The 25,529-nt window shown below is 44.2% G+C and overlaps 1 protein-coding gene across 1 annotated transcript in view; it reads right to left on the bottom strand.

The window, feature by feature from the left end:
• Positions 1 to 25,529, bottom strand: part of LOC126284332 (uncharacterized) — a 118,007-nt gene that overhangs the window by 45,330 nt on the left and 47,148 nt on the right. The window contains exon 2 of the mRNA XM_049983179.1: positions 12,625 to 12,819. Coding sequence (XP_049839136.1) covers positions 12,625 to 12,819 — 195 coding nt within the window. The remainder of the gene's footprint in view (positions 1 to 12,624; positions 12,820 to 25,529) is intronic.

Genomic DNA, 25,529 nt, shown 5'->3' with positions numbered 1-25,529 from the left:
ACAAACTTTTCTGAAATTGTAATCATTTATTCATTCTTTTCAGTACTATTCATCACTTCTACCCCGCTTTCCGTTCCATTCGCGTAATTCCTTCGTGGTGCGTAATTCGTTTTCTATTATTTATTTATATTTTTTTTCAAAAGCAGTACATTTAGTTGAATTCACAGACTTAAGATTTGTGTGATTTTTCGTGTAACCTCAGTCCGGAACCGCGCGGTTGCTACGGTCGCAGGTTCGAATCCTGCCTCGGGCATGGATGTGTGTGATGTCCTTAGGTTAGTTAGGTTTAAGTAGTTCTAAGTTCTAGGGGACTGATGACCACAGCTGTTAAGTCCGATAGTGCTCAGAGCCATTTGAACAATTTTTTTTTCGTGTAACCGAAATTTATGGATTCATTTAGCGCTATGTTGATAGCGCCAAACTTTTCATTATTTAAAGTCAATTATCACTGTTAGAACCAGCATATATTGTATTCAAATAATTTTGCAATAGGTTTTAATCATTATCATAACATTATTTAGTAGACGGTAAATGACAGGAACGAATTTCAGGAATATTTACTTACCTTTTTGGTGAAGGAATTTCGGATAACGATGTTTAGTAACTGCCTTGAATAATAGCACTGTGATCAATAACACCATTGCTGTGCTTTACATACGACCAGAATTCTTTGGTTTTGCAGCGAAATTCCGAGACAGTATTGCGTTGTGAAAACTATTAAAAGCATCCCGCATCGTATACCACTCTAAATTTCGGTCTTGTGCAAAACATCACCAATATTGGAGAGTTTGTTTCCTTTTGAATTTGACATACCTTTTTCGTTGCTTCTGCAACAGTGTTCTGACCCGTTTTGTGTACCATGGCAGAACGCTTCCGTCTCCCATTAATTTATTTGGTATAAATATCTCAATAGCTGTCGACACTACTGCTCTCAATTTATGCCACATATGGTTTAAGTTTACATACATAGTTGGTGCTTATATTCAACGCTCGATCTTGTAAACGGATTGATAAGCCTGTGTTACCAATCACTTGTAACGCTAATATTCCTCCAGCAGCCTATGGTTACCTGCTGCCAGTAGAGGAGCTATTTGTTATACGCTATCTGTGTAGAATTGTTTACGTGTCCCAGCAGGTCAAGTCTCTTTTCCTTTGTTGAGAGTTTTCTGTCTGACGGTTCTTCGCTGACTGCGCTTAGTGTATCTCTCACGGAATACAAGAGACATCAGAGTACATCATATTGCTTAGACTGATTCACTATAAACTTCAAATCAGTCTCCTGGTTGATAACTGCTTTATGTTAAATCCATTAACACGACAGTCGTCAGATCATTGTTGCATGGTGGAATGAAACAGTGGGTATCGAACCAAGTAGTAGTAAAGACGGCATATTCGTATTCGAGAGGAACAGTGTTCAAATTTACATCAACCCGTCCTGATTAAGTGTTCCTATGAATTCACTACATCACATCACGTGAATCGTAGCCGAATCTTTCAGGACGCTTGCAGTTTCATTCCTCGTTCGTTCAATGCTTACAGCCTAATGACTTCGGGGACGATATCGGAGTGAATATGTTGCATTCAGAATTGTTTTTTAAAACTACAAACGAGTTTAGAAACCCACCAAACACATGAAGCAGCAAGTATTTCATCCAGACTTACTAACTGTGCGGTTTTGCTACCTCCAGTTCACTGCATATGGGATTATACATCAGCTAAAACTGAATTATCCTGGCAGGGTTAAATTTTCTGGCACATAAGTAGGGGGGGGGGGGGGGAGGAGGGAGGGGGATAGGAAGTTAAGTTACGGCTAGTCAAACCTGGTATTCGGGATTCCAGATTAGAAGATATTGACGAATGACATGCTTTCGGTTGTTCATCCGAGTTTCTGATTTCATTTTAGCGCAATATTTATACTTTGAACCTAGCGGTCTTCTTCAGATGCTACCAGTGCTGATGTAAACAACTTGCGCGACACCACAAATTCTGCAGTCTGGTTGGAGTCAGGCAGCAGGTATGAATACGAACAAAGCTAACAGCATCTGAAGATGATGACTAGATCTCTCTTTACGATATTGTGCTCAAAATGGAATCAAGAACTCGCCTGGACACCTAAAACTACTACATTACTCAACTATGCGAAGAAAACCTTACAGGTCGCATTAATTCGCTCTATGGGTAGTAGGTGTTACAGGATATTCACAAATTGGATAAGCTCTGCCAGAAGACAAAGTGTCGAGATGAAAATAGCGTTGCGGCACCGATAATTTACAAATCGTAAGCATATCATACACCAGCATTTGTTGGCATGGTCAGAAGCACCTTAGATAAATGTAAGAAAATATTGTTATAAAATGGAGGAATATGATACATGCATGGTCTAAATACAAAAGATCCACTTGTCTCACAACGTAAGTAAGTAGATAGTGCATAAAAATTATACAATCGACGTCTACTGGAAACAGTCACTACTGACTCGTATCTAGGGATATCCCTATCAATGAGATTCCTATCTACTTCTTCCTACATGTATTCGGCATTTGTCTGTTGGTTGAAACTGTTGATCTATCCACTTTTACCTGCGTGTTTCTAAAGCTCTTCTGACCACAATTTATCATTAATTTGGTATTATGCCGCCTCCCATTATTATGAAATGGTCCTTCCGGTTGTTCCAGTATTACTTAATCAGCTCATTTAAGCTTTCGATTCCCATAGTTTATTTGATGTTAGCATTTCTACTCCTTTCTGTTATATTTCCTAACTCAATGTGCTGTTTTTTCTTTGGAAATGTTAGACCCAGAACATTAAGATTTTGACAGTTGTTTTGAGCATGTTTTCTTAGCTCACTGAAGTACACAGGTCAAACAAAGTTTTGCATCCCCACGTTTCTGAGAGTTCCGGAACATGTACAGAAAATTGGAATAGAGATCAACATAAACATCGTTTTCTCCCATTTTATTGCTCTATGAAAACCACACATTGCATGTTGTACCACCATACAGCGAGAGCTTCAGAGGTGGTGGTCCAGATTGCTGTGCACGCCGGTACTTCTAATACCCAGTAGCACGTCCTCTTGCATTGATGCATGCCTGTATTCGTGGTGGCATACTATCCACAAGTTCATCAAGGCACTTTCGTCCAGATTGTCCCACTCCTCAACGACAATTCGGAGTAGATCCCTCAGAGTGGTTGGTGGATCACGTCGCTCATAAACAGCCCTTTTCAATCTATCCCAGGCATGTTCGATAGTGTTCATGTCTGAAGAACATGCTGGCCACTCTAGTCGAGCGATGTCGTTATCCTGAAGGAATTCATTCACAAGATGTGCACGATGGGAACGCGAATTGTCGTCCATGAAGACGAATGCCTCGCCAATATATGCTGCTGATATAGTTGCACTATCGGTCGGAGGAAGGCATTCACTTATTGTACAGCCGTTACGGCGCCTTCTATGACCACCACCGCCATACGTCGGCACACACAATGCCTGTTAAATATTCATAAACAGGTAGCTGCCATGGCACTAATAAATAGGATGTCAATTAATTCAGTACTGTTATCATTCGTAATATTTCTGCGCTAATGTACTAAGAAACACTGTTTAGAATATCAAGGACAGTTTCAATTACCCGAAAATATAGTTCATAACTTTCTTCTAATATTTTACCATAATTTTATCTTGTTAAAAGTCCTTCATGTTGTACGCAAATGCAATAATGTTTACTACATGTTGCGGCTTTGTTAAAAGTATTTCTGAACGTGTTTTTTTTTCTCTTTGGTACGGAACTCTGATACCTATTCTATACTATACTATACTATGCTGCTAGGTCTCACATTGACAATTATGCTTGAGACGCTTTAACTTAACAGATATTCATGATAACGTCAAACTTTGCCACATAATCTTAGGAATACTTACGTTTTTCATTACGAGTCAGTCTCCAGCATCAGTTTAGCTCCCTCATATCTCTATCTTTTACTACAAGAATAATGCATTTAAGTCGGCTTGAGTTGTGCAGCTTCTTCTTTCGTAATTTCGTTCCGCAATTTTAACGATTATCACAGAAAAGACAGGAGTTGGCGTTCCAAGTCAATCTTAACAATTTATTCCAGTTTAATCGGAACGAAGTTTATGTTTGTAGATTACTGTTCCACAGTAATGAAATGCAACCGAAATCTCCTATATACTCGTAACAAGGTTATATACTAGATCATACAAATAAATTGTTACTAAGTCTATAACATTTTGTGAAATCTCACGCTTCGTTAATTACTTACTTTCTACAGTTGATGCTTTGCCTTCCGCATATTGAAATTCATTTTATGGTTCTTTTAGGCACACTATTACAAACGACATTTTCCTGGAAATTCTCAAAATATGCCTTGGTCCAAAATGTTTTCTTAGATATAATCAATAATATCATTTAATTTATTTTGCTGAATGCTTCAGAGTGCAGTGTTCATCGCCCGTTTACTAGAGCAATACTCTTTTGTGGGTCAAAAATATTTCTTTAGTTTACAGTATTTTTCTTTTCTAGATTTTGTTTGACATACTGAATTCTTTGAGCTCCACGTTGGAAGCTCCTCATATGCACATTTTATAGCCAGGCTTGAATTATCTGTAGGTCTGTACAAACGATGATCGAAATGGTGACTCAAAAGATCGCTCTTTAGTGATCGTTCTGACATGAATGTGTAATAATATCAACAGAACATCAACAGTTATTTCAGATTCTTTTCTGTTGTCGGGTTCTTAATGGTTCAGATGGCTCTGAGCACTATGGGACTCAACTGCTGTGGTCATTAGTCCCCTAGAACTTAGAACTACTTAAACCTAACTAACCTAAGGGCATCACACACATCCATGCCCGAGGCAGGATTCGAACCTGCGACCGTAGCAGGCGCACGATTCCGGACTGCGCGCCTAGAACCGCGAGACCACCGCGGCCGGCTCGGGTTCTTATATCAGCTTCTGATAAATTTTAAAATCTATATCTAGATACTAACAAATCCTGACTAATGCGGCATTCATTTCTACAATCACTTGACCTTACTTCGTAAAACCTCACAGTTTCTCTATACACGGCAGTATTGTTCAGAGTTCGTCTGCACATATTGTAGATTTTCTAGCAGTCTTTGTCAATGCTGTAGCCATTGTACTTTGAAACTCGGATACCGAAATCCTATTCTCAATGGCAAGACTTTTAGCTGAAACATACTACTCCCTATAGTAGTTTTACTGTATTAAACTCTTTCTTTCCTAGTCTGCTCCTTTGTTAAAGGCACTGAAAGAGATTCTGCAAAAACCTATTTTATAGCTAATCCGGCTTTTGAGAAAAGTCGTGGTTGTCGACCATCGGTAACTTCCTCGGCTCTGTTTTGTTGTGTTTTTGCAGTCAGTTTGTTTCAAATACTTCAGGTTTTTTCTCTGTTGTTCGATCTCCACTCAGCATATCACCAGTTATTTTACATTTTATTGATAATTTATGTTCTTCCAATAGAATTTCATTGAGTCTCACAAAACGGTACTATTCTACTTCAGTTTTATGGTACTAAACGTTTTCAAATCAAATTCTCATCAGGAGATGTGATTATAAGGTAACTTCCTCATTCTGCTTCTCTGCCACCCATATAGCTCGGTGAATTTTGGACTAGACATCGAGAGAACTACTACAAAATAGCACAGAAGCAACTGAAAGAAGTACTCAATGGGACACACAGAAACGAGACTGTGGATATTAAAAAAGACGGGCCATTGGCCCCAGTAGGGTGTGTGAATGCTACTGATGTTAGTGCATGCTCTGCAACGTGCTCCTAAGCTAGCTAAAATGTTGGTAACGAGTCCATGTGATAGAGGTACCCGTTCCTCCACTAGCTGGGTGATGGTTGATTTGGAGGGATGGTACCAAAAAGCGACGTCGGATTAGGGAAGGATGGGCAAGGAAGTCGGCCCTGCCCTTTCAAAGGAACCAACCCTGCCTTTTCCTGAAGGGATTTAGGGAAATAACAGAGAACATAAATCAGGATGACCGGACAGGGGTTTCGTCCTCCCGAATGCGAGCCCTGCGTTCCAGTGTTCTAACCACTGCGCCACCTCGCTAGGAATAGAGCCTAGAGCACCCTACAACAATAACTTCTTCCTGACGTAGTGGCCAGCGTGGGAGCAAGTTTCCAAGCATGCACTGTCTTCCATTGTATTCACACATTCTACTAAACCCCATGTCCCGTCTTTTGTAATAGCCAGGGGACCACCATAAATCAGCGTGACATCAGTGTAATTGTTGTCTTGGAATAAAAGTGTCGCGCATTTCCCATTGAGTATGTATTTCAGTTACCTTTTTCTATTATACAGGGCGTTACAAAAAGATACGGTCAAACTTTCAGGAAACATTCCTCACACACAAAGAAAGAAAATATCTGGACATGTGACCGGAAACACTTACTTTCCATGTTAGAGCTCATTTTATTACTTCTCTTCAAATGACGTTATTCATGGAATGGAAACACACAGCAACAGAACGTACCAGCGTGACGTCAAACACTTTGTTACAGGAAATGTTCAAAATGTCCTCCGTTAACGAGGATACATGCATCCACCCTCCGTCGCATGGAATCCCTGATGCGCTGATGCAGCCCTGGAGAATGGCGTATTGTATCACAGCCGTCCACAATACGAGCACTAAGAGCCTCTACATTTGGTACCGGGGATGCGTAGACAAGAGCTTTCAAATGCCCCCATAAGTGAAAGTCAAGAGGGATGAGGTCAGGAGAGCGTGGAGGCCATGGAATTGATCCGCCTCTACCAATCCATCGGTCACCGAATCTGTTGTTGAGAAGCGTACGAACACTTCGACTGAAATGTGCAGGAGCTCCATCGTGCATGAACCACATGTCGTGTCGTACTTGTAAAGGCACATGTTCTAGCAGCACAGGTAGAATATCCCGTATGAAATCATGATAACGTGCTCCATAGAGTGTACGTGGAAGAACATGGGGCCCAATCAAGACATCACCAACAATGCCTGCCCAAACGTTCACAGAAAATCGGTGTTGATGACGTGATTGCACAATTGCGTGCGGATTCTTGTCAGCCCACACATGTTGATTGTGAAAATTTACAATTTGATCACGTTGGAATGAAGCCTCATCCATAAAGAGAACATTTGCACTGAAATGAGGATTGACAAATTGTTGGATGAACCATTTGCAGAAGTGTACCCGTGGAGGCCAATCAGCTGCTGATAGTGCCTGAACACGCTGTACATGGTACGGAAACAATTGGTTCTCCCGTGGCACTCTCCATTCAGTGACGTGGTCACTGTGTTGATGACGTGTACAGCAGCAACTTCTCTGACGCTGACATTAGGGTTATCGTCAACTGCACGAAGAACTGCCTCGTCCATTACAAGTGTCTTCGTCGTTCAAGGTCTTCCCCAGTCGCGAGTCATAGGCTGGAATGTTCCGTGCTCCCTAAGACGTTGTTCAATTGCTTCGAACGTCTTCCTGTCGGGACACCTTCGTTCTGGAAATCTGTCTCGATACAAACGTACCGCGCCACAGCTATTACCCCATGCTAATCCATACATCAAATGGGCATCTGCCAACTCCGCAATTGTAAACATTGTACTGACTGCAAAACCACGTTCGTAATGAACACTAACCTGTTGATGCTACGTACTGATGTGCTTGATGCTAGAACTGTAGAGCAATGAGTCGCATGTCAACACAAGCACCGAAGTCAACATTACTTTCCTTCAATTGGGCCAACTGGCGGTGAATCGAGGAAGTACGGTACATACTGACGAAACTAAAATGAGCTGTAACATGGAAATTAAGCGTTTCCGGACACATGTCCACATAACATCTTTTCATTATTTGTGTGTGAGGAATGTTTCCTGAAAGTTTGGCCGTACCTTTTTTTAACACCCTGTTTTATAGCAGTTCTTTTGCGTATGTTCCAAGAATGATTGAGCAATGTTACTTGACACTGACACATCACGCGAAAGTTACATTCGTCCTTGAGTTCCGCACAGTTAAAATTGTGTGTCAAGCGGGTCACGTGTCTCTTATCTGTGGCGAGGCAGACTGACTTTGGGCAGAGGGAAGCTTGTTGGTGTACAAATGCTTTCTGGGCCTAGGTTCTTTCTTATTGCAGAGCTCACTCAAGCCTTCTCGAACTGATGAATTTGCGGTGCTGCTTCATGGCCGCGAAATTAAGCCTCCTTGTTGCTTGTTTGCCAGGTGTGAATTTGGCTCCGAGAAACCCATTTCTTGTCTCAATGTGTAGATCGAACTACGGCTAGTCAGCATGATTGTTGTAGCCGCCTAAGAGCTTCACTGCCCGCCTGTTCCGTTTGCAGTACGTTTGAAAATCGGAGAGGAACCTAGTTGCGTTGCAAGTCCCTGGCTGCTTAGGTATCTTAGTCCACGCTCGGGAGTACACCTGGAATTATTTTTCTAGCCTACCATATTGTTTTGTGATACCCATAGCGCGCGTGTACTGTACACATTTGCTCAGCATTAGTAATCCCGCTGAGCGGTGTAAATACAGCAGTATTGAGCGTGCAGTGTTGACCCGGACTTGATGTGCCATCTAGTCTGTTGCAACGTCACGGACAGTGTGACATGCTGCCTTGTGGAACTTTTGGACGGTAGTGACTCTCAGCTGTGCTTCTCAACGCCACACCAGCCGGCACCATCCTCGTCAAGGATGTCGCCGCTCGCTAAGTTATGTACAGTAATTGCAATCTATTCAGTGTTTCATGTAACTGCTGTTTTCCTCATTCTAAAGGTCTAATTGGTCAGGAGAGGTCGCCGCTTGCTAAGTTATGTACAATACTGGCCATTAAAATTGCTACATCAAGAAGAAATGCAGATGATAAATTATTCATTGCACAAATATATTATACTAGAACTGACATGTGATTATATTTTCACGCAGTTTAGGTGCATAGATCATGAGAAATCAGTACCCAGAACAACCACCTCTGTCCGTAATAACGGCCTTGATACGCCAGGGCATTCAGCCAAACAGAGCTTGGATGGCGTGCACTGGTACAGCTGCCCATGCAGCTTCAAAACGATACCACAGTTCATCAAGAGTAGTGACTGGCTTATTGTGACGAGGCAGTTGCTCGGCCACCATTGACCAGACGTTTTCAATTGGTGAGAGACCTGGAGAATGTGCTCGCCAGCGCAGCAGTCGAACATTTTCTGTATCTAGAAAGGCCCGTACAGGACCTGCAACATGCGGTCGTGCATTATCCTGCTGAAATGTAGGGTTTCGCAGGGATCGAATGAATGGTAGAGCCACGGGTCGTAACACATCTGAAATGTAGCGTCCACTGTTCAAAGTGCCGTCAATGCGAACAAGAGGTGACCAAGACGTGTAATCAATGACACTCCATACCATCATGCTGGGTGATACGCCAGTATGGCGATGACCAATATACGCTTCCAATGTCGCCAAACACGGATGCGACCATCATAATGCCGTAAACAGAACCTGGATTCATCCAAAAAAATCCTTGCAGCCAGGTTCGTCGTCGAGTACACCATTGCAGGAGCTCCCGTTTGTGATGCAGCGTCAAGGGTAACCGCAGCCACGGTCTCCGAGCTGATAGTCCATGCTGCTGCAAACGTCGTCGAACTGTTCGTGCAGATACTTGTTGTCTTGTAAACTTTCCCATCTGTTGACTCAGGGATCGAGACGTGGCCGCACGATCCGTTACGGCCGTGAGGATAAGATGCCTGTCATCTCGACTGCTAGGGGTACGAGGCCGTTGGAATCGAGCACGGCGTTCCGTATTAACCTCCTGAACACACCGATTCCATATTCTGTTAACAGTCATTGGATCTAGACCATCGCGAGCAGCAATGTCGCGATACGATAAACCGCAATCGCGATAGGATGCAATCGGACCTTTATCAAAGTCGGTAACGTGATGGTACGCATTTCTCCTTCTTACACGAGGCATCACAGCAACGTTTCACCAGGCAACGCCGGGTCAGCTGCTGTTTGTGTATGAGAAATCGGTTGGAAACTTTCCTCATGTCAGCACTGTGTAGGTGTCGCCACCGGCGCCAACCTTGTGTGAATGCCCTGAAAAGCTAATCATTTGCATATCACAGCATCTTCTTCCTGTCGATTAAATTTCGCGTATGTAGCACGTCATCTTCGTCGTGTAGCATCTTTAATGGCCAGTAGTGTAGTTGTAGGCTAGTAAATCTGTCATGTAAGTTTGAAACCCTTAGTTAAAAAGGCGTAATATTTTTTTAAACTTGGCTGGGTTCTTATTAACTAGTATAAGAAGCTGCTCCTGTTGTAAACTGCTCTTTTGGTTTAGTAATGCGACACCCCCATCCTCGTTTCTCTTAAAGGGCTGTAGTGGCACTGGCTTTGGGCACCTCGCACTTGGTTTGACCACAATTGACTGTATTTCGTAGGTGCGGTGGCTAGATGCAAATAGATCCTTTTTAGTTATTCCTTGACTTATCAGCTCTTCGCACTGTTGAGTTCTGGTTATTGTGTTTGCTGTTACCAGTCAAATCTTGGGCGTTCTACGATTTATTCTCGATCCTAATTCTGTACTCAACAGACTGTTCACTCCATTCAACAGACCCTGTAATTCTTCGTCACTTTCAATGAGAATAGCAATGTTATCAGTGAATCTTCCCACAGATATCGTTTAACCCTGAAATTTCAACCCACTCTTTAACCTTTCAGTTTTTTTCTGTCATTGCTTCATGGATGTATATATTGAACAGTACAGGAGAATAGCTTCACCCTTCTCGTGTATCCTTTTTAATTCGAGCACTTCGCTCTTGGTGTTCCAGCCTTATTGTTCCCTCATGGTTCTTTGCCTGTAGCTTACCCCGATTTTTCTGAGAATGTCGAACACCTTGCATCTACTGACAACGTCGAAAGCTTTTTCCAGGTCGACAAATCCTGTGAACGTGTTTTAATTTTTCTACAGTCTTGCTTCCATTGTACGAATATACCGCAACGTCAGAACTGCCTCTTGCTGCCTTCACCTTTGCTAAAGTCAAATGATCGTATCTAACCGATCCTCAATTGTCTTTTCCTTTCTTCTTTATATTACTCTCATCAGCAAGCTGGATACAAGAGCTCTGCGATAACTGTCGCCATTGTCGGGTCTTGCTAAGCTGGGACTCATATCGTCATCTATAATTTTTCCGAAAGTAGATGTTATGTATATATGAAAATGTAATATGGATGTAAAATGAGTCGTTCCACGTTCTAGTTGTTACGGTCTTCAGTCCACAGACTGGTTTGATGCAGCTCTCCAGCCGACCGCGGTGGCCGTCCGGTTCTAGGCGCTGCAGTCCGGAACCGTTGGACTGCTACGGTCGCAGGTTCGAATCCTGCCTCGGGCATGGGTGTGTGTGATGTCCTTAGTTAGGTTTAAGTAGTTCTACGTTCTAGGGGACTGATGACCTAAGATGTTAACACCCATAGTGCTCAGAGCCATTTGAACCATTTTGCAGCTCTCCATTCTACTCTATACTGTGCAAGCTTGTTCATCTCCCAGTACCTACTGCAACCTACATCCTTCTGAATCTGCTTAGAGTATTTATCTCTTGGTCTCCCTCTACGATTTTTACCCTCCACGCTGCCCTGCAATACTAAATTGGTGATCCCTTGATGCTTCAGAACATGTTCTGACAAGTGATCCCTTCTTCTAGTCAAGTTGTGCCACAAATTTCTCTTCTCCCCAATTCTATTCAGTACCTCCTCATTAGTTATGTGATCCACCCATCTAATCTTCAGCATTCTTCTGTAGCTTCACATTTCGAAAGCTTCTGTTTTCTTCTTGTCCAAACTATTTATCGTCCATGTTTCACTTCCATACACGGCTACACTCCATACAAATACATGCACAAACGACTTCCTGTCACTTACATCTATACTCGATGTTAACAAATTTCGCTTATTCAGAAACGCTATCGTTGCCATTGCCAGTCTACATTTTACATGCTCTCTACTTCGACCATCATCAGTTGTTTTGCTCCCCAAGTAGCAAAACTCACCTACTACTTTAAATGTCTCATATTCTAATCTAATTCCCTCAGCATCACCCGAGTTATTTTGACTACATTCCATTACCCTCGTTTTGCTTTTGTTAATGTTCATTTTATATCTTCCTTTCAGGACACTGTCCATTCCGCTCAACTGCTCTTCCAAGTCCTTTGCTGTCTCTGACAGATTTACAGTGTCATTGGCGAACCTCGATGTTTTCATTTCTTCTCCACGCATTTTAATTCCTACTCGGAATTTTTCTTTTGATTCCTTTACTGCTTGCTCAGTACTCACATTGAATAACATCGGGGATAGGCTACAACTCTGTCACACTCCCTTCTCAATCGCTGCTTCCCTTTCATGGCCCACGACTCTTGTAACTGCCATCTGGTTTCTGTACAAACTGTAAATAGCCTTTCGCTCCCTGTATTTGAGCGCTGCCACCTTCAGAATTTGAAAGAGTGTATCCCTGTCAATATTGTCAAAAGCTTTCCACATGACGACGATTCATCGTACAAATGATCCGGCGAAAACATGAAATTAATAATCTTTCGATGTGAGAGAGGCTTAAAGGAGATGCTGACCTGTTCGGCGTTCTTCTCGTGCCCGGCGTGGTCGTAGGCGGAGTCCTCGTAGCCTTCCTCGGAGTAGATCTCGCTGAGCTTCTTGGACTTGAGCACCTCCCGCAGGCGCGGCGCCGCTGCCACCTCCTCCGCCGTTCTCGCCTCGGCCAGCGCCGCGCTGCGCGGCAGGTGTTTCACCGTGTCAGAGTGCCGGACCTGCACACACAACGTCACCACTACTCACTCCTTCGTAGCTTAGGGAACCACTCTACTTCTTTTAGCTCGTGGTACCGTTATGAAACTGGAAGGAGAGCAAATATTTTGGGAGGTGGTAATAAAGTACACTCATAAATTAAGGATAATGCTGATACATGGTGAAGCAACGCTCTGTTGGTCAGTTTGCGGGTTTAAATCACCTCGGGGTATGACCATGCGGTGCATTTGACTTGCGGTCGTTGCACGGTGGCGCTGTCAGCAGTCCACATACGCAGAGGTGTGTTGGTGCATGTCAGAGTACGGTGCGGCGAGTAAGTGTGCAGACGGTTTCAGAAGTGCTAATGGTGACTGTGTGTTGAAAATGGCTCAAAGAACACATATTGATGACGTTATGAGGGGTAGAATACTAGAGCAACTGGAGGCTGGTCAAACACAGCAGGTCGTAGCACGGGCCCTCCGTGTGCCATGAAGTGTGATCTCAAGATTATGGCAACGATTCCAGCAGACAGGAAACAGGAACTACAGTACGGGATGTCCACAGTGTACAACACCACAAGAAGACCGATATATTACCATCAGTGCCCGCAGATGGCCACGGAGTACTGCTGGAAACCTTCCTTGGGACCTTATCGCAGCTAGTGGAACAGTTGTCGCCAGACACTCAGTCTACATACGACTGAGCAGACATGGTTTATTCGCCAGAAGACGTGCAAGGTGGATTCCATCCACTGACCTCTGGTCACAGGAGGGCCCGTAAAGCCAGGTGTCAAGAACACAGTAGATGGTCATTGAAACATCGGTCCTATGTTATGTTCACAGACGAATCCAGGTATAGTCTCAACAGTGATTCTCGCCGTGTTTTCATCTGGCGTGAACCAGGAACCAGATACCAAACCCTTAATGTTCTTGAAAGGGACCATTATGGAGGTCGTGGTTTGATGGTGTGGGATTGGATTATGATTGGTGCACGTACACACCTGCATGTCTTTGACAGAGGAACTGTAACAGGTCAGGTGTATCGGGACGTCATTTTACACCAGTATGTCCGCCTTTTCATGGGTGCAGTGGGTTCCACCTTCCTCCTGATGGATGAAAGCGGACGGCCCCACCTAGTTGCCATCGTCGAGGAGTACCTTGAAGCAGAAGATATCAGGCGAATGGAGTAGCCTGCCCGTTCTCCTGACATAAACCCCATCGATTACGTCTGGGATTCTCTCGGTCGACGTATCGCTGCACGTCTTCAAACCCCTACGACACTTCACCTCCGTCAGGCACTCGTGCAAGAATGTGAGGCTATACCCCAGCAGCTGCTCGACCACCTGCTCCAGAGTATGCCAACCCGTTGTGTAGGTGTAGGTGTGCATGGTGATCATATTCCATATTGATGTCGCGGTACATGCGCAGGAAACAGTGGTATTTTGTAGCACGTGTGTTTCGGTACGATTTTCTCAACTATCTCCAATACCGTAGACTCACATATCTGTGTCGTGTGTGTTTCCTATGTGCCAACGCTATTAGCACCAGTTTTGTGTAGTGCCACGTTGTGTGGCACCACATACTGCAATTATCCTTAACTTATGATCTTGAGTGTTTAATTCGAATAAAAGATTCTAACCAACTTGAGCCAGCAGTATCACCCGTTGTCTTTGAGCCATGACGTACTGCTATTGTGGTGAGTGACGTCACTGATCTGTAGGACGTTAATCCATAGACGATGGTAAATATCCAGGGGGTATAATAAGGCGAGTTCGATGACCATGAGAAAGATACGTCGTGGCGCGTACGTCACAGCACGTGACATCGCAGACTTACGAGTGCCAGCAACAGTTTCCGGTGGCGAGCGAATGACTATTCCAGATGAATTTGGCAATTCTTGACTGTACGTTTAAAGGCATGAAAGCTCTCTATAGCACACGACAAAGTTAAGACCTTTAGTTAGTACCTTTTCAATTACATATTAATTTCTCGTGGTCCCTGCAGGGAGCCCAGCATTCGCGATGTGTGCTGACTAGTGTGACATCACAAGTTCGTTGCGGAGCCCGTATTTCTATTCGGTCCCAGGAAAGCTGTCAAAACGTCACAGACTTGACTGATGTCCGCCATGTTAGTTCCCCAAACACTAGCTTCTGGTGGAAATGCATTGATAAAAAACACGTATGAATCATTTACGCGTTTTTATAAAAATAAAATTCTAGCTAGTATCATCTACAGGTGTACAAATCACACTAATTATAGTATAAAGTACAAAGGATCACTTTTAATTCGTAAGTGCGTTCTTCTTCTTCTTTTTTCATGGGTCTACAGCTCATGATGAGCCTAGGCCTCTTCTACAATTTCCTTCCATCTGTCTCGGTCCTTTGCCAATACTCTCCAGTTTCTATAGCCCATCTTCCTAAGATCTTCGATTACTCCATTTTCCCATCTGGCTCTTGGTCGACCACGTCCTCTCTGCCCTCCTGGCTTTCCTTGTAACATTCTTTTTGATACTTCTGTATCATTCATGCGAGCTACATATCCCGCCCACCTCAGTCTGGATGATTTCACTATCCTTCTGATGGGTTGATCTTTGTATATGATATACAATTCGATGTTCTCTTTTATGTACGTGAGCCGGCTGGAGTGACCGAGCGGTTCTAGGCGCTTCAGTTTGGAACCACGCGACCACTACGGTCGCAGGTTCGAATCCTGCCTCGGCCATGGATGTGTGTGATGTCCTTAGGTTAGTTAGGTTGAAGTAGTTCTAAGTTCTAGGGGACTGATGACCTCAGAAGTTACGTCCCATAGTCCTCAGAGCCATTTGAACCCTTTTTTATGTATGTGAATTCTGGTTCCGCTGTTTACTTTTACTGTAGAGTTCTTCTGTGTCGTTCGACCTTAGATTTCCAATCATTCCATCTCGAGAAGCTCTCCGGCTGAACATCACGAGAAGGAAAGATTGCAACCGACCAAAGATAGCCAAATATTTTCTTGGCATTTTCGGGAACCTGGCATAACCGAACATCAGTTTCTTCAGTCCGAAATAAAGGAAAATGGTGGATTACGAAATCAGCCTTTTTGCATTACACAGTTCTCTTCTTGGTTACTAAGAAAGTTAAATTAACCAGGCAGAATGCTTCGTATTACTGGATCAAATATACATTTAAGAGTAGAAAATCGTCTGAAGAGGCCTTCTGGACAACGTGTTACTCAAGAAAGCAGTGTGACATTTACTGCGATAAACAATTGTTTCGTGTACACGACAGAAATTGAGAATAAGAAGCAATCCTAAACATCAGTCTGCCAATGTTATGGGTATCTAACATGGCGGCGCTGGCTTCAGAACCACGTACAATGGCTGGAGGAACAATAAGGGGAGACGGATTTGAGCTGTAGCTTTGAAGCGGACGCTGCCATGTTAGTGGACTCTTAAACATTAGTAGACTACTGTTTACAATTGCTTCTTATTCTTAATTTCTGTCGTATTCTTGCAACAGTTGTTTTAATAACGCAGTGCCAAGAAGGCATATTCAAAAGCTTTCCTCGTCTTAAACGCATATTAGATTCAGTAAAACGACAAATTTGACCTCGTTAAGGTAAGTTTCTTTTTGTTACGGGTTTCGAATGGCCAAGAACTGAATTGTGTGATTTGAAAAGGCTACTTAAGTAATCCAGCATTTTCCTTAATACGTACGGACTACGAAACTGATCATCTATGTCCTGTTCCTGAAAATACTGTCTACGCGGTTCGCAATATATATTTTTTTTTCACTGCGTTCAACCAGCGAATTTTTCGAGTTGTATTGACATGAATCAAAAATCAAATTACATAGCAAACCCACTACAGTAAAAGTAATCAGCACAACCAAAATTCTCGTGTAGAAGGGAATATATCTCTTGAATGAGACCACTTGCGAATGAAATTTGATTAATTTACACTTTATACTATAATCAGAACGACTACTACACCTGTAAGTGATGTAAGCTGTCACTTTTTCTGTCTGCTGTTTGGGGCTACTTACATGGCGGACTTCGGCTTCAAGTCTGTTGGTTGGTTGGTTGATTTGTGGGAGGGCACCAACCAGTGAGGTCATCGGTCCCATCGGGTTAGGGAAGGATGCGGAAGGAAGGCGGCCGTGCCCTTTCATAGAAACCATCCCGGTATTTGCCTGAAGCGATTAAGGGGAATCACGGAAAACCTAAATCAGGATGCCTGGACGCGATTTGAACCGTCGTCCTCCCGAATGCGACTCAAGTGTGCTAAGCAATGCACCACATCGCTCGGTTTCAAGTCTGTAACTTCATCAGGAAACCCCTTATTATACCACCATTGTACAGTGTATGTCTCGGGCACCATAACCCCCTCATTATACCTCCATGATGAATGTGGTCTATGGGTAAAACATTATCTTTGGTTGTCCATGTAACGAGCGAAAACAGAGGTTCAATTTACTTGAACTTTGAATTATTTAGTAATATTTTTTTGCTGTCGACTATAAAATCTTCCTTGTCGTGCTACTTGCTTAAGGGGGCACTGGCATCATTTCTTGGCTTTTTTAAAGCTATCAGCTTTTTCCTTTTTGTAATGGTATTGGCGTTTTACATTGAACTGTAGAGGTGCAGTAATGTTTTGATATCTGTTAAGGTGCTTAGCACTGCTTTCGTGTTCTCTGCGTCTTTGAAACAAACAACGGTATCGTATTTTTCTGGCTGTTCCGTTTCGAATATTTTGCTATTATCATTTTTTGGTTGTTATTTTAGTTTGTCCCCTTCCAAAATCCCCAGTTTCCTATGATTGTCCTGTTAGCTTCAATATTTCTTATCCAGGTTTTGTATAATTATAACATCATTGTTTAAGATATAAAGTAAAAAGAAGTGCACCAGCTACCGAGGAATCACCCAGCTATCCATTGCCTTAAGTGAATGGGGAAGATCATAGAAAAGAGACTGAGGAAAATCCTAGAATATCAATCTGAGGAACAACAGCGTGGATTTAGAAGTAACAGGCAAACGACAGGCCCTTTTTTCCCCTCCTTCACCAAATGGAGAAATATTGAGATAGAAGAAAGGAACTGATATTAGTGTGCCTCGAGTTGGAAAAAGCTAAAGACAGTGTACCAAAACATGTGACTGCATGAGAAAACATTATGTTCCTGAGTAATTAATTTAAAAAAATCATATTTTGTACGAATGTTGTGAAAGCAGTGTACAGTAGGAGCTGGAAGATCAAAATGGTTGAATACAAAGAAAGGTGTTCAGCGAGGCAGACATAGACGTGAAAGAAATCAAGGAAATAGAAAATGAGGATGTCATTGCTTTTGCTGATGCCATCACCATCTGAGGAGAGACGGAAATGAAGAGTCAGAGGAGACTAGATTACTGGAATAAAAAGTTCAACGAATTCAGGTTGACTGTGTGTAAAAGCAGGAGAGACAGAATCAGGAACGAGTGTGTGAGGAGAGACCTGCAAGAGAAAAAGCGACGCGAGATTGAAGTAGTTATATCATACAAAGCGAATGCACCCAACTCGAAATCCGCGTCAGTATTTGGAGACAGTGGTACCAGGAAACAGAACGATGGGGCAGCTTATCAACAAATGGGCAGATCAGGTTAATGAAGATCACAGGAGGAGAGGAGTAACGTGGAATGCAGTGGAGAAGGAACAGCTATACCGGGACAGAAATCAACGGAGGAATATCTTTCACAAAGTTTATACACGTAGCTGGATGGAAATCCCTGATTATCTTGACGAATCTGTATTTGATGTTAACTTTCAGGTGTCTTCCGAACGTGTAAAATCATTGGTCGTTACTTTTTAGATCCTGTTTGTGTTGGATTTTGGGACTTCTTATGACGTTGTTGATCAAAGACAACGGATGGTATCGAAGGCTCTGGTTTACCCATACATATCATATAACATGGTCGGCCGCGGTTGCCGAGCAGTTCTAGGCGCTTCAGTCGGGAACCGCGCTGGTGCTACGGTCGTAGGTTCGATTCCTGCCTCGGGTATGGATGAGTTTGATGTCCTTAGGTTAGTTAGGTTCAAGTAGTTCTAAGTTCTAGGGCACTGATGACCTCAGATTTTGAGTCCCATAGTGCTCAGAGCCATTTGAACCATATAACATGTGTCCAATTTTACTAAAGCAGACATAGAACTGTTAAAATGTAACTGAAGTTGTTAAGCGAAATCAAATGATAAAATTCAATGTTGATGTTCAAATATTTTACCTCCGACTTCAGTGCACTTTCGAATTTTCTTGACAACACCAATTTCGGCACCTCTGAAGTCGTCCTGACGCTCTTTTAGTAGTGCTGGATTATTTGTATTCTGAAAGATTAGTTCGTCTCTTGTGTTTACTTTTTCCTTATAGACTTCGCCTTTCTCCCATTACAATACTCTGAAACCTAAAGGCGTAACCTAGGGAAAACTTGATGACCAAGGAACGTGACCTTTACTGCCAATCCATTCTCTAGGCCCTAGGGTATGTTAGATTCATATAATGTGTTACCTGACGACTGGAACGTGCATGGGCCTCATCATGCTGGAAGAAAATCTCCATTCTTGTAGCCAGGACTCTTGAAAATACGGGGTGGCGCACGGAATGTGTTACCATTTTGTTTTTGAATATAAACTTTATTGTCAAGACAATCTGGAAAGAACATGTACTACAATGAACAGCCGTCCATGGAGATTTGTTCTAACTCAGCACATGCTCAATATGTCCACCATTTCGTTTCCTAACTTCCTTCAAATGAACACTGAAGTTTGTGACTACCCTACGGCGCATGTCTTCCATAATTTCACTGCAAGCTTCAAGAATAAGTCTTCTGAGCTCCATCAAATCACGTGGACGTTTCGGGAATTTTTTTCCTTTAGGTACCCCGAAAGAAAACAGTCATAGGGATTGAGGTCGGGACTACTGCGGGGCCAATTTTGTCCGTCATTGAAGCGACCTGGAAACCTGAGTGAAATAATCCGCATGTCGAAATGCTCGTGTAAAACCTCCAACACAGTGTTTGCAGTATGTGGCCTTGTTCCATCTTGCATGAACCATTGCGCGTTGAAGGGCAAGGCAGTAGCAAGAAGCTGTGGAATGAAGCAATTGCGAAGCATGCTCAAATAACGCTCGCTGTTCACAGTTTCTTCAAAGAAAAAGGGTCAGGGTCCAATAAGTCCGTGACTGGAAATAGCTTTCCACGCTGTAATCCTCGGAGCATAATATTGTCGTTCATGAAGCACTTGTGGGTTTCCAGTGGCCCAAAAGCGTACATTTTGTTTGTTAACCACACAATCTAAATGAAAATGCGCCTCGTCTGACAACCAAACGTTGTTGAATTTCTTCCCTATCCACCGCCCACGGAGCAAACAGTAGTCTCTGCTGCTTGTGTTCTTCAGTGAGCTTCTGTGCACAGGTCATCTTGTATGGGTACATATGGAGGTCACTTTTAAGAATGCGTTGAACGGAGCGTCTGGATATTCCCAGTTGCACTGCTGCCTTGCTACACGATTTCCCAGGACTTCTCTGTACAGCAACTCGTACCTCTTCAATATTCTCCGGCGAACAAACAGGCTTAGGCCGCGGTCGCTTCCCTTCCAATGCTATTCCTCCCTGTACAAATTTATCGTACAACCTGTGGATGGTCCTCTTGTAAGGAACCCATCGTGTGTTAAACTGTTGTCGAAAACGCCTCTGAGTCACAACAAGGCTTTTTATTTCATAAAAAACTAACGCAATTGCCGAACGTTGCCGTGTCGTCAGTCTTCCATTGTCAGCCATTGCTGCTTACTAGTCTCCTAGCGGCAGTATCGTGAATTACACGTCTTTTCGTAACTCATTTTTTTTTCCAAGCTCTGCTGGTACTGCTGTAGAGATCCCAGCGGGATATCTAATCTGCGTCGTGAAGTGTGAAAGAAACAATTGGTAACACATTTCGTGCGCCATCCAGTATGTCTCTCGACAAAAGAATTTGGGTTTCGTCAGACCACCGTCACGAGTGAAAGTTTCTCGATCATTAAACAGTATTAATGTGATTACTCAGCGACTTGAAATTAGCCAACGACAAAATTGCAATCGTCTGCCTTCATAAAGACGATATCTGTTCTTTCAGACAAGTACGGGGAGCTATGATCTGTGGTAGCCTAGTAGATGCTGGCAGGCAACAGCGAATAAGCATCTTGCTCTCAGAGAAAGTGTTTTACAGCAGTTGGTTCAAATGGTTCAAATGGCTCTGAGCACTATGGGACTCAACTGCTGTGGTCATCAGTCCCCTAGAACTTAGAACTACTTAAACCTAACTAACCTAAGGACATCACACACATCCATGCCCGAGGCAGGATTCGAACCTGCGACCGTAGCAGTCGCACAGTTCCGGACTGCGCGCCTAGAACCGCGAGACCACCACGGCCGGCTGCTGCAGTTGTTTTTAGTGTTTCATTACCTTGCTGTCTAATACCCAAAATAATTTTACTCAATTTTTTTGCACTGAGACAAAAACTAACAAAATTGTACTGTTTTTTTTTTCCAAAAAATGGTTCAAATGGCTCTGAGCACTATGGGACTTAACATCTATGGTCATCAGACCCCTAGAACTTAGAACTACTTAAACCTAACTAACCTAAGGACATCACACAACACCCAGTCATCACGAGAAAATCCCTGACCCCGCCGGGATCGAACCCAGGAACCCGGGCGTGGGAAGCGAGAACGCTACCGCACGACCACGAGCTGCGGACGTGATTTTTTTTCCCTATGCCGATAAGTTTAAGGGTCCAAGTCTGAAGGTACACCTCAAATTCAATTGTAATCCGACAGAAATATATAGCTCGCAACCAAATTACGCGAGAAAGAGTAAAAAATAGCAGTTTTATTTATTATGAACGTAGAATATAGTAAGAATAATACACGATTAAATCTGCAGATATATATAGGATATGAAACGTGCGAAATTTGCAAAGGCTCTAACCAAGCTGTGCATATGGTGGTCTGATCTTGGATGACGGATAGACTACGTCATTCCAAGCTGTTTCACCTCTGTTATAGTCTTTAATGACGACGATAAATGGAAACTTGTAACCTTTGTTCTCCTAGGAACATCCACTTGCGAATACGTCCGTGGCTGGCGAGTAGTGGGGTTCCAGTCTGTCCGCGCCTCGGCACTAGGTGTTTCCAGTGGCTGAGAGATCCAGAAAACATGCTGGCCATGGGGAGAGTCTAACACTCTCTTTATGAAGGTAGGCCAGGACAGTACGACTAACATGCGGGGTTCCGTTATCCAGTAGGAACATAAGCTACAGAGCCTTCCTAGTAAGGGCACATCATCGGCTTTAACATGTAAGAAATATAGCGGCTGATGTCCAAATTACCATCAATGGGAACACCCAACGCCATCACACCAGGAACTGTTCCTGGATGACGACAACAAATGGAAACTTGTAACCTTTGGTTTCCTAGGAACATCCACATACGAATACGTATGTCGTGATGGCGGACCCAGAACCAGGACCTGTCTGAAAACACGACGTGTAGTCACCCTTCGGCCAGTGTACCACAGTCGACACGTTTCTTTGTGCTGCTTCGTCAAGGGAAGCCTGGACTGTGGTCCTCCAGTCGCCGTCAGTTCTCGGCGTGAATACTAGTGCCGCTGCAACGAAGTCCATTTCTACACTCCTGGAAATTGAAATAAGAACACCGTGAATTCATTGTCCCAGGAAGGGGAAACTTTATTGACACATTCCTGGGGTCAGATATATCACATGATCACGCTGACAGAACCACAGGCACATAGACACAGGCAACAGAGCATGCACAATGTCGGCACTAGTACAGTGTATATCCACCTTTCGCAGCAATACAGGCTGCTATTCTCCCATGGAGACGATCGTAGAGATGCTGGATGTAGTCCTGTGGAACGGCTTGCCATGCCATTTCCACCTGGCGCCTCAGTTGACCAGCGTTAGTGCTCGACGTGCAGACCGCGTGAGACGACGCTTCATCCAGTCCCAAACATGCTCAATGGTGGACAGATCCGGAGATCTTGCTGGCCAGGGTAGTTGACATACACCTTCTAGAGCACGTTTGGTGGCACGGGATACATGCGGACGTGCATTGTCCTGTTGGAACAGCAAGTTCCCTTGCCTGTCTAGGAATGGTAGAACGATGGGTTCGATGACGGTTTGGATGTACCGTGCACTATTCAGTGTCCCCTCGACGATCACCAGAGGTGTACGGCCAGTGTAGGAGATCGCTCCCCACACCATGATGCCGGGTGTTGGCCCTGTGTGCCTCGGTCGTATGCAGTCCTAATTGTGGCGCTCACCTGCACGGCGCCAAACACGCATACGACCATCATTGGCACCAAGGCAGAAGCGACTCTCATCGCTGAAGACGACACGTCTCCATTCGTCCCTCCATTCAAGCCTGTCGCGACACCACTGGAGGCGGGCTGCACGATGTTGGGGCGTGAGGCCTAACGGTGTGCGGGACTGTAGCCCAGCTTCATGGAGACGGTTGCGAATGGTCCTCGCCGATACCCCAGGAGCAACAATGTCCATAATTTGCTGGGAAGTGGCGGTGCGGTCCCCTACGGCACTGCGTAGGATCCTACGGTCTTGGCGTGCATCCGTGCGTCGCTGCGGTCCGGTCCCAGGTCGAAGGGCACGTGCACCTTCCGCCGACCACTGGCGACAACAATGATATACTGTGGAGACCTCACGCCCCACGTGTTGAGCAATTCGGCGGTACGTCCACCCGGCCTCCCGCATGCCCACTATACGCCCTCGCTCAAAGTCCGTCAACTGCACATGCGGTTCACGTCCACGCTGTCGCGGCATGCTACCAGTGTTAAAGACTGCGATGGAGCTCCGTATGCCACGCCAAACTGGCTGACACTGACGGCGGCGGTGCACAAATGCTGCGCAGCTAGCGCCATTCGACGGCCAACACCGCGGTTCCTGGTGTGTCCGCTGTGCCGTGCGTGTGATCATTGCTTGTACAGCCCTGTCGCAGTGTCCGGAGCAAGTATGGTGGGTCTGACACACCGGTGTCAATGTGTTCTTTTTTCCATTTCCAGGAGTGTAATTCCTGGTACGTGCCGTGGATGTGCGATTCTGAATGTACGACGGAACAATATGCCTGTCCTTCCACGCACTTGTCACACGGGACTACAGAGATCCTCTATATAGCCCTCCAAAACTATCGATTCCACCTCCGGATGACTATCACGGGATCCCAACCAACGCAACCAGCAATAACGTGAAGCAAGGAACCACAGTTCCGATACGCCGTTATATGCCCTGTCGAATTGCTGTACGTACTGGTAAACATTTCCTCTTCTTACGTGAGACGTAACAAAATCTTTGCAGACAACCAACAACAACATACGATTTATGAATGATGTAATACAAGCGTGTAGTACTTCTCTTGTTAATTTGATGTTTGTGCAGATGCAAGTCCAGTCTGCAGGTTGTGCACTTGTAGGTGAACACAAACGGCGTCCTTGCAATGTGATCATCACGTTTCAAGTGTTGGTCGTGGTCAGAAGAGTGTTCTGTGTAGACGAGAGTCCATTATGTCGCAGCTAAGTGAATTCGAACGTGGACAAAGTGTTGGTGCTTGTATAGTGGGTAGTTTTGTAACACAAATTAGCCGGTTTTCAAGATGTACCATATCGAAGATTTGTTCCTCATAGAGGAAAAGGGCAAAAATAAACGGTCATTCACTGAGCCACAACGGGAGTGAAAGCGTGTGTTGAGCGATCGTGACAGGCGATCACTGAAGAGGTTCAAAAATGGCTCCAAGTACTATAGGACTTAACATTTGAGGTCATCAGCCCCTAGACTTAGAACTACTTAAAAGCTAACTAACCTAATAACAGCACACACATCCATGCCCGAGGCAGGATTCGAACCTGCGACCGTAGCAGCAGCGCGGTTCCGGAATGAAGCGTCTAGAACCACTCGACCACGTCGGCCGGCTCACTGAAGAGGACTATGACGGTAAATGTGAGGACGCAGTTTCAAAGGTCACTGAATGTCGCACACACGAACGCTGTGAGCACAAAAACAACACAAAGGGGGCGCCAGAAACAGGGATTTGCAGGGCGAGTTCGATTTCCAAATCCACTCCTCAGCGATGGAAATGCCCCTATCTTGAAAACATGGTGCCGGAACCATAAAACGTCGACTATGGATCAATGGAAGGAAGTCGTTTGGTCAGATGACTCTTGCTGTATTCTTTTTTCCAGCTTCCGGTCGAATTTACGTCCCAAGAGTGAAACATGGCCAGAGTTCGGTGATGATTTACTATTCCATAGTTACTCTGCGAGGTCGCATCACTGTCAGGGATTATGTGATCGTTTTGGCTGATCAGGTCCATGCCATGGCACAATGTTTGTTCCCCAGTGGTGGTGCTGTGACCAAAGACGCGTGGACCCCCTTTCATTCAGCTCTCAACACCAAGTATTTATTTTGGAATACAAGAATAAAGCTGATCACCTCCCCTGACCGCCATACTCAGCTGATCTCAATATTCCTAAGCTTTTGTGGTCTGCTTTGGAGAAGAGTACGTGATCTTTATCCACCTTCATCATCGTTACCCGAACTTGCCACAATTTTACAGGAGGTATGGTATAAGATTCCTTTGCAAACCATACGAGATACGTATTTATCCATTTTGAAACGACTGGAAGCTGCTTTGAACGCCAAACGGTTTTCCTACGCTGTATTACGCGTGGTA

Source organism: Schistocerca gregaria, chromosome 8, assembly GCF_023897955.1.
Source record: "Schistocerca gregaria isolate iqSchGreg1 chromosome 8, iqSchGreg1.2, whole genome shotgun sequence".
Lineage (NCBI taxonomy): Eukaryota > Metazoa > Arthropoda > Insecta > Orthoptera > Acrididae > Schistocerca > Schistocerca gregaria.
Note: the sequence above shows the minus strand (reverse complement) of the source record. Positions and strands in the feature narration are given on the sequence as shown.